At 39.4% G+C, this 13,941-nt stretch overlaps 1 protein-coding gene across 8 annotated transcripts in view; it reads left to right on the forward strand.

The window, feature by feature from the left end:
* Nucleotides 1-13,941, forward strand: part of palld (palladin, cytoskeletal associated protein) — a 105,634-nt gene that overhangs the window by 84,395 nt on the left and 7,298 nt on the right. For 5 of the 8 annotated variants that reach the window (XM_073855984.1, XM_055186088.2, XM_073855987.1 and 2 more), the window contains 7 exons: nt 1,035-1,136; nt 1,792-1,830; nt 4,979-5,200; nt 6,017-6,166; nt 9,988-10,076; nt 10,779-10,911; nt 13,069-13,276. In XM_073855984.1, the coding sequence (XP_073712085.1) occupies nt 1,035-1,136; nt 1,792-1,830; nt 4,979-5,200; nt 6,017-6,166; nt 9,988-10,076; nt 10,779-10,911; nt 13,069-13,276 (943 nt within the window). The remainder of the gene's footprint in view (nt 1-1,034; nt 1,137-1,791; nt 1,831-4,978; nt 5,201-6,016; nt 6,167-9,987; nt 10,077-10,778; nt 10,912-13,068; nt 13,277-13,941) is intronic. The other 3 variants (XM_073855986.1, XM_073855985.1, XM_073855988.1) reach the window with 3 other exon arrangements.

A 13,941-nucleotide genomic window follows, 5' to 3' on the forward strand; every position in this document is an offset into this window, starting at 1 on the left:
TTTGAGTCGTTTATAACGTGTATTTAAAAAAGCAACACTCGCCAACACAATCATTCAAAATATTTTTATTATCAAGAAAATACCTGAAACAATCTGAAGAACAGCGATATAAATATTCATTTAGACATTTCCTGGAATAGTGTTTGGTATGCTATTTCTTCTGTGGCACAAATGGCGTTTCTACACGAGAGCGCCCTCTGGCTTTTGAATGTGGCGGCATTTCACCGTAATTCATTCAAATTCATTCATTGAGTAAATGGACATGTCTAAACGTATCTGGATAATTTTTGCATTCTTTGGCACCTTTAAAGTATATTTGTAGTAGATTTAATACAAATTAACACGCATTAATACTACCATGCTAGCCTTACTAGCCTTACTAGCAGTACCACATTAAATATGATGTGTATTACAATCAATCCAATAATACTGGCAATTGGGTTTGACTAAAGAAAATCTCATTTACCAGATATTTCACCTAAATATATTTCAATTGTGTCCTTTCTATGCATCTTTCAACTTAACATACCATGATCAGTTACAACTGGGTGGATTTTGTTTCAAACAAGATCATATTTAACCCTGTCTATGACATCCAGGCTAAAGTCTCATGATAAAATCTCAAAGTTTAATTTCAGCAATTGTTTTAATTTAAATATTTGACATGGCCTTACCCTTTCAATGTTAAATATATCATGGGTATATTTTCACAGAATGTTTTTACATTATGTAGGATGATTTTAACAGTATATCACACAAATGACTTTAGCTGGGTTTTCATAAAGGTCACACATGTTTTCGCTGTATCTATATACCACTGTAGGTCTGGATAATATATGGAGAAAAGTACCTTCATCAACTCCTCAAACTAAGATTCATCATTGTTTTACCACAAGCCATCACAGAACCAACTACATATTCAACTAATAGCTCTCAATTCACTATTACGAGCGTCCAAGTAAACTAAATGCTCTCGCTTGTGTGTTCTTACACACTAACCCAGGCTCTGACAGATTAATCCTGCTTGCTTTCAGAGGTTAACCTATGAGGAGAAGATGGCTCGCAGGCTGCTGGGTGCTGACAATGCTGCCACAGTGTTTAACACGCAACAGGTGGAGGAGGAGCCAATTACACAGGTATATACATGCAAATGAGCACATATCTACACAATATCCCGACTGTGTCACATAGAAAAAACTTATTATTGTAAATTATTGCACAATTTATGCACAAAGTGTACATCGAAAGTGCACTGCTTGTACTGCGCGATGGTTGGAAATAATTTAGACAATTTACCTGCATGCTTGTCAATCACATTTTAATTCAGCTAACAGATCTGAGCTCTTGCATGTGCTTGCACATATACGTTTGGCAGGTAGGGAAATGGTGTCATTTTGGCATAAGCAAGGCGCGTGAAAAGGTTAGCAGGAGTAAGCAGTGCAAACACACACAGACACATTGCAAGTAAAGCGTGTGACATTTGTGCAATAGTTGTGTTATCTGAGCTAAGGATGTGACATCAGAGCCTGGTCTTATGGGAAAAGTGTTTTATGAGGTTGCTAATTTGCAGGAATTCGTATAAGGGGTGAATCATACAACAACGATATTGGGAATAAAACCAATAATGAAACTCCATCCCTAACCTCACCCCTCAACATCATCAAGTCGAAAGCAGATAGTACGAAAGAGGTTGTACAAATTAGCCACATCTTAAAATAGTTACAAAGTGCCGTGAGATTGTGTTGGACATCATCACCCCCCCATCCCGCCTGTTTTCTGATCTCTTTACAGGAAGGGAACTCGGCTGACTCAGATTCTGTCCCTCAAAAGGTTGTTCATCCTGTCTGTCTTCAGCACTGTTTTAGTCATCTAAATCTGTCTCACCACTGTTTTGCTTGGTTCACCCTTAAAGACAGACCCCCCGTCTTTTGTTTTATTATCTCTCAGCTCTCTGTGTGTGGTCAGCCCCATGTTTTGGCCAGTCTATACTGTATACGACTGAATATAGCATGTGGAGTATGTTTACAGTACATTCGTGTTTTGGTTATCAAGTCCTTGATAATAGAAGTCATAATATTGAAAAGAAATTGATAGCAGTAAGCTGCAATAACGGACCAATCAGAGGGATTACACAGAGTTTTGTTATAGTTTGAAATATTTCAACTAAGTTAAATAAAAAAATCTGTATCATCTACTTATTGGTCACTGAATAAGGGGTTGACCGGGCATTTGAGAAAGCTTGTATCTGCTTTACACATGAGTGAAGATACTAAAATGCAGTGGAATGCAAAATTGAAATCGGAAATGCTGTTAATGTTTTGTGAGATGTAAAGTGTGCTTAGCTCTCAACACACATCCTTGTGCAAATAGTGGTTGTCCATGTGTTTACATTGGTAGTGTGCATGTGTATGTGTTTTTGGGAGGACATGGCTTTACTTGCAAGAGAGCTAAATGGAGATGGTGTGTTGTTGTCTGCATGTGTAGTTATGGTGCTGTGTGTTTTACTTGCTGCAGCTGTGTCTTAAACCTGTGATTATTGTTGTGATGTCATGAGGGCACACCATTCTCCAGATGTTTCTTCTGCATGCACAGAGTCAAATCAAATGGAGAGAAAAAAGTACGAACAATAAAAGGAGAGATAGGAAAAAGATAAGAAAAAAAAATTGATGACATACTGACTAGATTATAAGTGATACTGAGATTATGTAAATACAGTTGAGTTAGTGGACTTGAGTTGGCACCTTATAGACAGTGTTGTAGTGCAGGGTATACGGAGTAACCCACTACTAAATCCTTCACAATGATGATAAGAAGTAAAGCAGCAGAAGTCAATACTGGCCCATTTTGGAGTGAACTGAATAGGCAAGGTTTTACTAGGGATGCCCCGATCAGGACTTTTGCAGCTGATACCGATTTGTTATTTTCATGATCGGCCAATTCCGATACCGATTTTTTTTTTTAAGCTGATTAGCAAGCTCTTTGATGACTGTAACTGTTAACATTTTTTCTATATAAAGTAATACCACAGATGTTGCCTTTGTTATATTACTTGCAGTAATTAGGTATATTATTATTTTAATAGAGAATCAAATAAATAAGCACAAATAAGAGATATTTAATATCTCTTTAAAAAGATTTTTGTCTATAAAAGTAATGAAAATAAAACACTTCACAGTCTTTACTGTATGAATTAAATATACACGCATTCGTTTGAAGTACAACAGTTCTTTACTGAAGAGCAGAGAGTGATTTTTTTCAAAGATGAATTGGGTTACTGCAGCTTTTAGACGTGAGAGACATCGCTATGTGCACGTGCACTGATGACAGGCAGCTGTGTGTGCGTGCGGCGGGTGTACGCAGACAAGAGCAGCTGTGAGGAAAATGAAAGTTTAAACGCTCAAAACTTTTAAACACATGTAAATAATAAACTTTTGGTATGAGGATGCAATTGTCCGCGATAGATGTGTGTTGTGTACACAGTTTGATGGGCATGTGAAGACGCGTCACGCTGTAAGGCTACGTTCACACTAGCCGTTGTAGAGGCGTCAATGCGAAGATGCCTTGATGCGCAACTGGAGGTCTCGCGGTGCGAATAAAGTGTTTGGCACGGCGTGGTAGAGGCGATTTCGCCTCATTTGCGCGTCTAGTTTGCGCGAATTAAGCCTTGCCGAGGCATACGCGCGAGTTGAAAATGTTGAACTTTGGCTGAAAAACGTGCCACATTAACCAATCAGGAGCTTGCTATAGTAGTGACCGTGATTACAGAAAGCGAGCGAAGTCGCAGAAGTGAATTTCCGCGTAAAATGTCTGACTAGAATTTCACGCGCGGCTTTCACAAGCGAGTAAACTCATGCAGCGTTCACACCAGCCGCGGTAGAGCCGTCAAGCGCAAGTGATTTCATTGTTAATTCAATGTGAAGACGCGGTGATGTGCGTCTGGAGGTCTCGTGGCGAATGAGACATTTAGCACGGCACGGTAGATGCGATTGTGCCTCATTCACGCATCTAGTTCACGCGAATGGTGTGATTTGAGCATTGCCACGGCAAATGCGCGAGTTGAAAAATGTGACTTTGGCGGAAAAACAAGCCGCGTTAACCAATCAGGATCTTGTTCTAGTTGTGACGTGATTACAGGAAGCAAGCGGAGTCACAGAAGCCCTTCCCATGATGCGGATTTCCGCGTGAATGTCTCGATGACTAGAATTTCACGCGCGCTCAAACTGTTTAAGCGGCAAACTAGGCGCGGTACACGCAAATTTGGCGCCTCAAACGCGGCTGGTGTGAACCCAACTGTTCAAGTGGCAAACTAGGCGCGGTACACGCGAATTTGACGCCTCAAACGGTCTCTAATTGCAACTGAATTCAGGAGCCCTATGATGACAAAAGTAAACAGAAAGATCGGTTCATGAGATCGGCAAATTAAGCGAGTAGCGATCGAGTCATTGAATGCCATTATCGGCCGATACCGATCAGCGGCGGATCGATCGGAGCATCCCTAGGTTTTTACATGCCCTGTAAACCAGGCCCTTCAACCTTAGTTGGGCTAAAAAAAGAAATTGCATGTCTGTAAAAGTCACTTTGAATTACAGAATCTGCCAAATGCATAAACAAAAGTATAGGTCACACTATGAAATTAATTTCTGCACCAATTGCATAACTAAACAGAAAGACATAAATTGGTTTCAAGCGAGGTTTTAAAGCCTTCTTCCTGGCTCCCATAGCTCAGTCAAATAGGTAAACTCACCCCAAATCTTAGTGACGTTGCTCAAATAAACAGAGCAGAGCACTACAAATTGTACTGTAAACAGAGGAGCTATGTGAGTGGTTGGCTTTTACAGTAGTTGCATTGCTTACTAGATGCATATGAAGGCATTTTAACATTAGATTTTTTTTTTTAATTCTGTTTCCACTGTCAAGGCTATTTTACCTAGCGGTCATTGCACCTGTAACATCCACTTCCTCTGTGTGTGTGTGTCAGGAGTATAAAGTGTCCAGCTTTGAGCAACGGTTGATCAGCGAGATCGAGTTTCGTCTGGAGCGCTCGCCTGTCGAAGAATCTGACGATGATGTTGAGCATGACGAAGACGCCCCGGGAGAGACGGTCGCACCTTTCTTCGATCAGAAGCTTAAGCATTACAAGGTGTTCGAAGGCATGCCTGTGACCTTCAGCTGCAAGGTCATCGGAGACCCAAAGCCAAAGGTGAGGGGTCATCGCACGTGCAATCTGACTCTGTTGCTTGCAACAATTATTCTGCAAGAAAGTGCAAACATTAGCACCTGCTAAATAATAACTGTATGTGGTGGCAAATTACGCTCAACATACACAATTATGATCTCTGTATAGTAATTTATAAAATGGTTAGTTCCAATCCTCTGATTGGTCAATAGCTGTGCTTTATTCACGATAAAACACAGCTATGACCGTTTTACACAACGGTTTTATTTATCACTACACCCTAAGCAAAAACACGTATCAGTTTAAGAACGATTTGTTGTTTATATTACACATTTGAACATTGTTGTTTATGATCAGGGCCTATTTTTTCTAGCGGAAGGAATGCTTTTATTAGTTTAACTTCATGAAGGTTGCATAGCATGCTAGAAAAGAATCATCTGATGTAAAGTAAATTTGACTATATGATTAAGAAGACTGGAAGGAATAATTACGATTTCCAAAAGTTGCTCCGGACATTTCGAACACACCATGCCTCATATCCTGTTTTAGAGATGCATCAGTGGTGCGTGAAATGGCGAGTCATGTTTACCTTACCGTTAATGGCCCTTTGAAAAGAGGCATGTATGTTATAATAAGGGATTAAATGAGAGCAGACTGATATGATAGGATTGCTGCTATATTTAATCTTGCATTTTTACTGCATTGACTGTGCGATGATAGAAGTCTTTATATTAACAAGAACAATGAGGAAGACAAAAAGAAACGAGCAAAAGTTCAGGCTTTTGACAAACAGTATTTGAAAAACATGTTGTGCAATTGTGCATGTCTGCGTGTTTACAGGTTTACTGGTTTAAGGATGGAAAGCAGATATCGAAGCGCAGCGAGCATTACCGTATAAGTCGGGAGCCCGATGGCACGTGCCTCCTGCACACGGCTGCTGCCTCGCTGGATGATGATGGAAATTACACTATCATGGCCGGCAACCCAGCGGTGAGACACACACACACACACACACACACACACACACACACACACACACACACACACACACACACAAACACACATATGCGCTGTTTCACAGACAAAGCTCAAGTCTAGTCCAAAACCAAATGAATTTTTAAGATAAATAACTTGCAATGACATACCTTAAAATATGTCAGTGTCATTGTTTTGTCTCAAGATGCGCACCAGGAATGTTTTTTATATTTTTATAATGGTGACTTAAATATCCTTATTTAACTAAGGGATAGTCATCACTTAGGCTAAGCCTCGTCTGTGAAACCGGGCCATTTTGTACCAAAGATATTGAATATACAAAGGTTGAGCACTGTTATTACTGTGAATAGGAGATAATGCAATGCTCAATATGGCAACAAAAGCCCCACCTTCCAGTTAAAAGAGCCAATCATTAATTGATAAAGACAGACAATACTTTGGAGGAGGGGATCTGTACAGTTGCACAAGGCCCTTGCAAACCTTTGCACATGTGCAGTAGCTGAACCGACTTTGCATAAAAGGGTTTTTATTGCAATTTAAGCTACAAACTTTGAGCTTGAGAAACAAGCAGTTGATGTCAGGTTTAATTGTTGGTCCTATTCAAGTAGATGGTACTTGTTGTCATGTATGACTGAAATAACTGCCCGGAGGTGTTGCAAACATGGGCGCCTAGTAGGGATGGGACGATTACCGGTTTCACGATTAACCATGATAAAATGTCCTGACGGTTAGTATTATAGTTTAAAATGTAATTATCATTACAACCGTGTTTGATTACCGTGATTTTGAAAACTCCCGGTAAATCCTTTCCAGACAGAATCAGCTTGACGCAAGCGCGCGTGCAACATTGGTTTTTGCACGAGAAGGCGTGGCGGAAGGCAGTAACAGGTGCACTGTGTTTTAATGCTTATGCATTTGATGTTCTTATTTAAGGTACTGTTCATTAAAATAGGTTTATACATCTCAGGGCTCCATGTTAATGTTCATTTAATGCAGGGGTGTCCAATACGACCAGTCGATCGCAAATGCAATGCCGGTAGATCGCACATAAGTTAATAACTGTGTATGCTGCTCTACGCCTCCACACCCTTTACTTAAAACAAAGCGCCAAATTGGCCTTATGGTCTTAGAAACAAGTCTTTTTGAGTTGCTGCGCATTTCTTCTCAAGTGTGTTTTTATCAATCTTATGCCTGACTGCTGCAGCTGAGTCGTCTAACTTCCGAAATTTGGATGCACATTCTTGTATGTGCGCGCGACCGACCGACCGAACGAGAGAGAGAGAGAGAGAGAGAGAGAGAGAGAGAGAGAGAGAGAGATGCATCTGATAATGTTGTCATTTTCTAGTTTATTTCATCAAAACCGCATCTCCGCTATTCCGCTATAAGGAGTACTCGGCATGTACTCAATGATTTTTTTTAACTCCTCAAAAAGAATGGAGTAATGGTGACAGCCCTGAATTCAACGTAGAGATAGTCCTCCTAACACACATTTAAAGTGTTATTAAAAAATGTAACAGTGTTTTGTTAAAATATGTTTTTTAGCAGGTAGTTCTTGTCGGCTTTATCATTTTAAAAGTAGATTACCACACAAAAAAGGCTGGACACCCCTGATTTAATGTTTATGCTTAAAAAAGTGCATATAGCTGCTAACTGTATTTGTTGTTTGCTGATTTTCAAAAATACAACTTGTTAAAATGTTTTCAGTGTGTGTATCAGTTCTTTTTGAACATTTCCATCTCAATTTAAGAAAACCATGATAATACTGATAACCGTTATAACTTTGGTCACTCTAATCATGATATGAAATTTGCTAACCGTCCCATCCCTAGCGCCTAGTGACGCGACTTCCCTAAAGGGACTTTGGCTATACACACAAACTGGGGCCAAGTTTTTTTTATCGTCTCCAAAAGAGAGTCAATCCCATAGAGACCCCCCATGTTAAAATGCAGAAATAACTACGCTTACAACCTGGTAATTGTTTTGTCTATATAGCTAATTTTGCCCTTTATGACAACTTTGAGGGGGGTGAATTTTTTTGTAACGCATCAGTTTAAATTATATTAAGCCTTAAAGTTCTGCATAATTAAGGGCATGGCCACTTGAGTGACAGGTGAACTGCCGCTGCTGTCACCAACGTTTAAGGATTAGTCCATTAAAGGAAAAAATTGAGATAGTTTGCTCGCCCCCGTGTCATCCAGGATGGTGATGTCTTTCTTTGTTCGGTCGAGAGGAGGTTGTTTTTTGAGGAAAACATTCCAGGATTTTTCTAATTTAATGGACTTTAATGGACCCCAACACTTAACAGTTTTAATGCAGTTTAAGATTGCAGTTTCAAAGGACTATAAACAATCTCAAACGAGGCATACAGGTCTTATCCAGAGAAACGACCGTCATTTTTGGCAAGAAAAAAAAATGCACTTTTAAACCACAACTTCTCGTCTTCCTCTGGCTGTGTGGCGCGCCAGCGCAGCCTCACGTAATTTCGTAATGACATCGAAAGGTCACATGTTACATGTATGAAACGCACATTTGCGGCCTATTTTTTGACACAAAGACATTAGTTAGTATCATTCGACATACAACAACGTCGGAACGGTCCTCTTTCTCCACACTTGTAAACACTGGGGCGTATTTCGCATGCGTCATCCGTGACCTCTTGACATGACGAAGTATTACGTGAGGTCACGCTGGCGCGTCACAGGATCGGAGGAAGAAGAGAAGTTGTGGTTTAAAATTGCAAATTTTTTATTTTTCTTGCCAAAAATGACAATCGTTTCGCTGGATAAGACCCTTATGCCTCGTTTGAGATCATTTAGAGTCCTTTGCAATTTTAAACTGCATTAAGTTTAAAATTGCGTTAAGTGTTGGGGTCCATATAAAGTGGAATGTTTTCCTCAAAAAACATAATTTCTTCTTGACCGAACAAAGAAAGACATCAACATTTTGGATGACATGATGGTGAGTAAATTATCTGGATTTTTTTTAAGAAAATGGACTATTCCTTTAAGCTAGGTGGGCGTGGTTTCAGCAACCAGGCCTCTTAGCTCCACCCACATTCCGCCTCTTTGCCCATTTTCGGTTATCAGCGAGTGATGCACGTTGAAGCTCTGTCAAGATGGCGATGGCATACACCGCCAACTTTGGGCTTAAAAAATGCTCTTCAGAAACCTACGGGTGACGGCATGGACACTACATCCATATTTTATACAGATTATAGGTCAAGCACAAAGACTGAAGCTCTCCTAATATAATATTAAGAATATTTATCATAGATAGAACATACTTTTTTTTAATAGTGAAGGAATCTGTCTTTAATTTAATTGAAATGGTTTTATTTGCACCCTTCCACACACCCAAATGCCCTCAAATGACTTTGTAGGCATATCCAATGTTGTATGATTCAAACATCAGATAAACATCGGCAGTCCGGGGGAGCAGTGAGAAAACTTTTTACAGACTTCAGGGCAATGGGTTCACTCATACAAACAGATACTGAAATGTTCCAGATCTATTCAATGAATCAAACGGTTAGACTGACCAATCAATCACATAGTCACAATGACAAACAAGACTGATGCACAGTCACGCAAGTTCATGTGGTCACAGGCCTCTCATTTTTCTCTTTCCCGTCTGTTTAAGTTTAAAAGTGCCACATTGGCATGACAAATACTTGTACAGTCATATTGGCAAGGTAAGGCTGTATACAAATAGAAAGGTCAAAGCAAAATTGTCAAACCTGCATTGATAAAGGAACAAAAGAATTAGGAGCGCACTTTTCATTCATCTAATAACTTTCTTTGGTTTCACTCTCTCAGGGAAGAGTGAGCTGTACCGGCCGGATGATGGTCCAGGCTGTGAACCAAAGAGGGAGAAGTCAGCGCTCAACACCTGGACACATCCGCAGGTAAGCGTTATTCTGCTCTCAACAGGATCAAGTTTAACCATAATAACTGGGATTTAGAGGAGAACACTATAATCTGTTCTCAGAACTGTTGGATTTAATATTGATCAATGTCATCCACCAATGACTTGAGTTGGTTTATGGGATTAGCACTAAAAGAAGGCGTGTCGCATGTAAAAGACACCTGTATGTTTTGAACACTGATGTAAGGACCGGTAACAAAGACAAGGGTTTTGTATGTGTTTGGGAATGGGTGGGGTTTCCTCCTGATAAGATGTTATATTATATGTGCCCTTTGTGTATTTATTTGTTTGACAGAGGCAGTTGTCTCAAAAGGTATCACACAATGTGCATGCCTATCACTCATTATGACAGAGAAAAGTAATATGATCCTGAAATCAGATTGATTACATTTTCAGATCTTTTTAGGATACTACATTGTAAATGTGTAGCAGCTACATTTGTATTCTGGATATGAATACATTTGTATTATGCTAGCGCAAATAACACACCCTTCGGTGAACTAAAGGATTTATAATAAAAGTTTTAAATCCATCGAACTAGTTTAGACATGATATTAACATCTATCTAAAAATCTCATTTTTACATAAACATGTTCCGGATTAAAAAAAGGGTTTTTTGTGTCTAATTTTATAGTAATATGGTAATACTATGTGTAAACCTTGATTTAATTTTTTTCTCCAGACCCCGCTCAAGGTCCAGAGATAGTGGTGATGAGAACGAGAACATTCAGGAACGTCACTTTCGCCCCCACTTCCTGCAGGCCCCCGGTGACCTCATCGTGCAGGAGGGCAAACTCTGTCGCATGGACTGCAAGGTGATCAGCAACGTCACACACTGTTATGATGAACCGATCGACCTCAGAGCTTCTCACACTCTGAAACCCGGCAGATATTTTATCAATGTGACCTAAAACAATGTGATAAATACCAAGACAGAAAACAATTTAAGCTAGACTTCAAAAGCTGAAAGGAAACTCAAAGGAATCTTCTGCATACCAGCTGAGCTCTGTTGACTAATCCTATGGCTTGCTCTTCTTAAATCCCGGAGACAAAAATATGTGTTGACGGTTATGCTTTTATAATGTAAGTCTATGAGGCACGCATACAGGGTACCTGATGCATAAACAAACAAAAAAATGCATTGAACACAATTTGTTTTTGGCAGTTGTGTAGTGGAAAAACAGATTAGTACAAACCAAATATCAAAATAATCAGTAACGCTTTAAAATAAGGTTGTATTTGTAAACAATAATTTAATGCATTAGCTAACATGAACTAACAATGTTCAATACTTAATCAAGCTTTAATCTAAGTTGATGTTAATTTCAACATTTACTAATACATTTATAAAATTAAGCGTTGTAAACTAATGCACCATAAATAACTGTATTGTAACTGTACATTAACTAGCATTATTAAGAATTAATACATGTTGAAAAACTGTATTGTTCATTGTTCGTTCATGTTAGTTAATGCATTTACTAAAGTTAACTAATACAGCCTTTTTGTAAATAAATTAAAAAATCACTTTATAGACCGTTTCATAGGACGCACGTGCGGTGACGCGATACGTGTCTGGTCTGAACTTTACTTCCGGTTTCAGTTTTTTAATGGTCTGACTTTTTGCTAAACTGAACTCAAATAACAAATGTTTTGGTTTCCTAGGTAACCTACTTGTTTTTTTTTGTGCTTGTTATATAAATAAACTACGCTTAAAGTAATTTGTTGTATTTATCCTTAGCGGAGTTTACCGGAAGTTACGTGTTGACCACGGACGCCGCTTGTTTATGTCGTTACTGCCAAAACCGCCTATAGATAAACAAATGATGACGATCACTTCTGTATTGCAGATTCACAGAAAATAAGTAAGACATAAACAATAATATAAGTAAAGTTAAAGCAACATGCTTCATCACTTTTGAGATGATGAATGACCTTTAATGAAAAGCTCTCATATTATTCGGTTTTCTTTCTCTCAGGTTTATTTACATTGGCTCACCGCTGTGACCAGCAGCATCTATCGTCCTGTCACTTTCTGACTGTCTATACATTTTTTTGTCTATCCTATGTTGTTTATGTTTACCTTTATATTCTACCTCTAGTCTTCAAGCAATTTCTGTTTTTTCAGCTTTGAATTACTTTGCATTCATTTCTGCCTTTTATTTGATTTATGTATTTCTCTGCTATTCATATCTTGCTGTGAAACATATTTTACCGTCACAACAAAGACTCGTATAAAGGGATTAACTTGCTATAAAAAACACGATCCATAATGCGCACATTTGCTGAGCACTTATGTCAGCTGTATTTATAGAGCTCGTTTAGTTTCACTGGCTTTGAGGTTTTTTAAACTTTCCAAGCCAAAAACGTCCCTAGTGGTTTGAAGTTCAAAAGGGTTTCAAATCAAAGATTGGGTCTTATTTTTTTTCCATTTTGAGTTATCTGCTTTTTCACTTACATACACACTAGGGATGTGATGGCTTTAAGTCATAAACTTGGCTGTAGCGATTAATGTAATGGACGTAATAATAAAGGGAATATTTGCACCCGGGGAATAACACTCGAACAGAGACCGTGCAGAAGGGAACATTCTCAGCAACATTAAAACAAATGCGAAAAGATAAACAAGCATTGTAAACATCTCAGTCCACCCATCTTGGCCCCATGCGTAAACAACGTACACGCAAACAAGCATCAGCACACAGACGCATTCACTGGTGGTCTGTTTTTGGCACACCTCGGGGTGGGGCAGGTGTTGTGTTTCTCAGGAATGTGAAGGTTGGTGAAAACAGAGCCCAGGCTTTGTGTGCAGATCCATTTCTCATGAGAACCACATGGTAGCATAAAGCTACCAGATAGCCCAGTGCACACTAGAATTAGACTGGGATAAAACACGTCATGCACATCACACAAATATATCATTTAATGTACAGAAAACATTGAATTGACACATCACGTTCATTGTCCTTTAGGTAAGCGGATTGCCGACACCTGACCTTATCTGGCAGCTGAATGGCCAGACCATCCGTCCAGACTCATCCCACAAGATGCTGGTGCGCGAGAACGGAGTTCACTCATTGGTCATCGAGCCTGTCACTAGCAGAGATGCAGGCGTGTACACGTGCATTGCCAGCAATAGGGCTGGACAGAACTCTTTCAATCTAGAGCTTATTGTTGCAGGTATACAAACACTTACATACTTTAACCATCATCTTCTGGATAGGGAGTCGAAATAGTAATGTAATAGACTAATATATTTATGGTTTGATAGACACTTTTATCCAAAGAGACTTGCAGAGAGCATTCAAAGTATACATTTGATCAGTATGTGTGGTATCTAAGGATTGAACTCACAATCCCTAATGCTGTGCTTGGGGGGACACTTCACTTTTTTTGAAGGTATGCTGGTTTTCCAGCTCCCCTAGATTTTTGCCGTTTTGGAGTCCATTCGGCTGATCTCCGGGTCTGGCGTATACATAATTCATTGAATCTGATTAGACCATTAGCATCGTGCTCAAAAACAACCAAAGAGTTTCAATATTTTTCCTTAAAACTTGACTCTTCTGTAGTTACATCGTGCACTAAGACCGACAGAAAATTAACAGTTGAGATTTTCTAGGCTGATATGGCTGCAGCAGGCGTAGTGATATTACGCACTGCCTGAAAATAGTCCCCTTGGTTACTTTCAATTGCAGGGGACTATTTTCGGGCAGTGCATAATATCACTACGCCTGCTGCAGCCATGTTATCGGCCTAGAAAATCGCAACTTTTAATTTTCCGTCACGGCGCATTCACACGGGGCGTCAGCGTTAACGCTTCCCATTCACTTTTAATGGGTGACATC

Source organism: Misgurnus anguillicaudatus, chromosome 18, assembly GCF_027580225.2.
Source record: "Misgurnus anguillicaudatus chromosome 18, ASM2758022v2, whole genome shotgun sequence".
Taxonomy (NCBI): domain Eukaryota; kingdom Metazoa; phylum Chordata; class Actinopteri; order Cypriniformes; family Cobitidae; genus Misgurnus; species Misgurnus anguillicaudatus.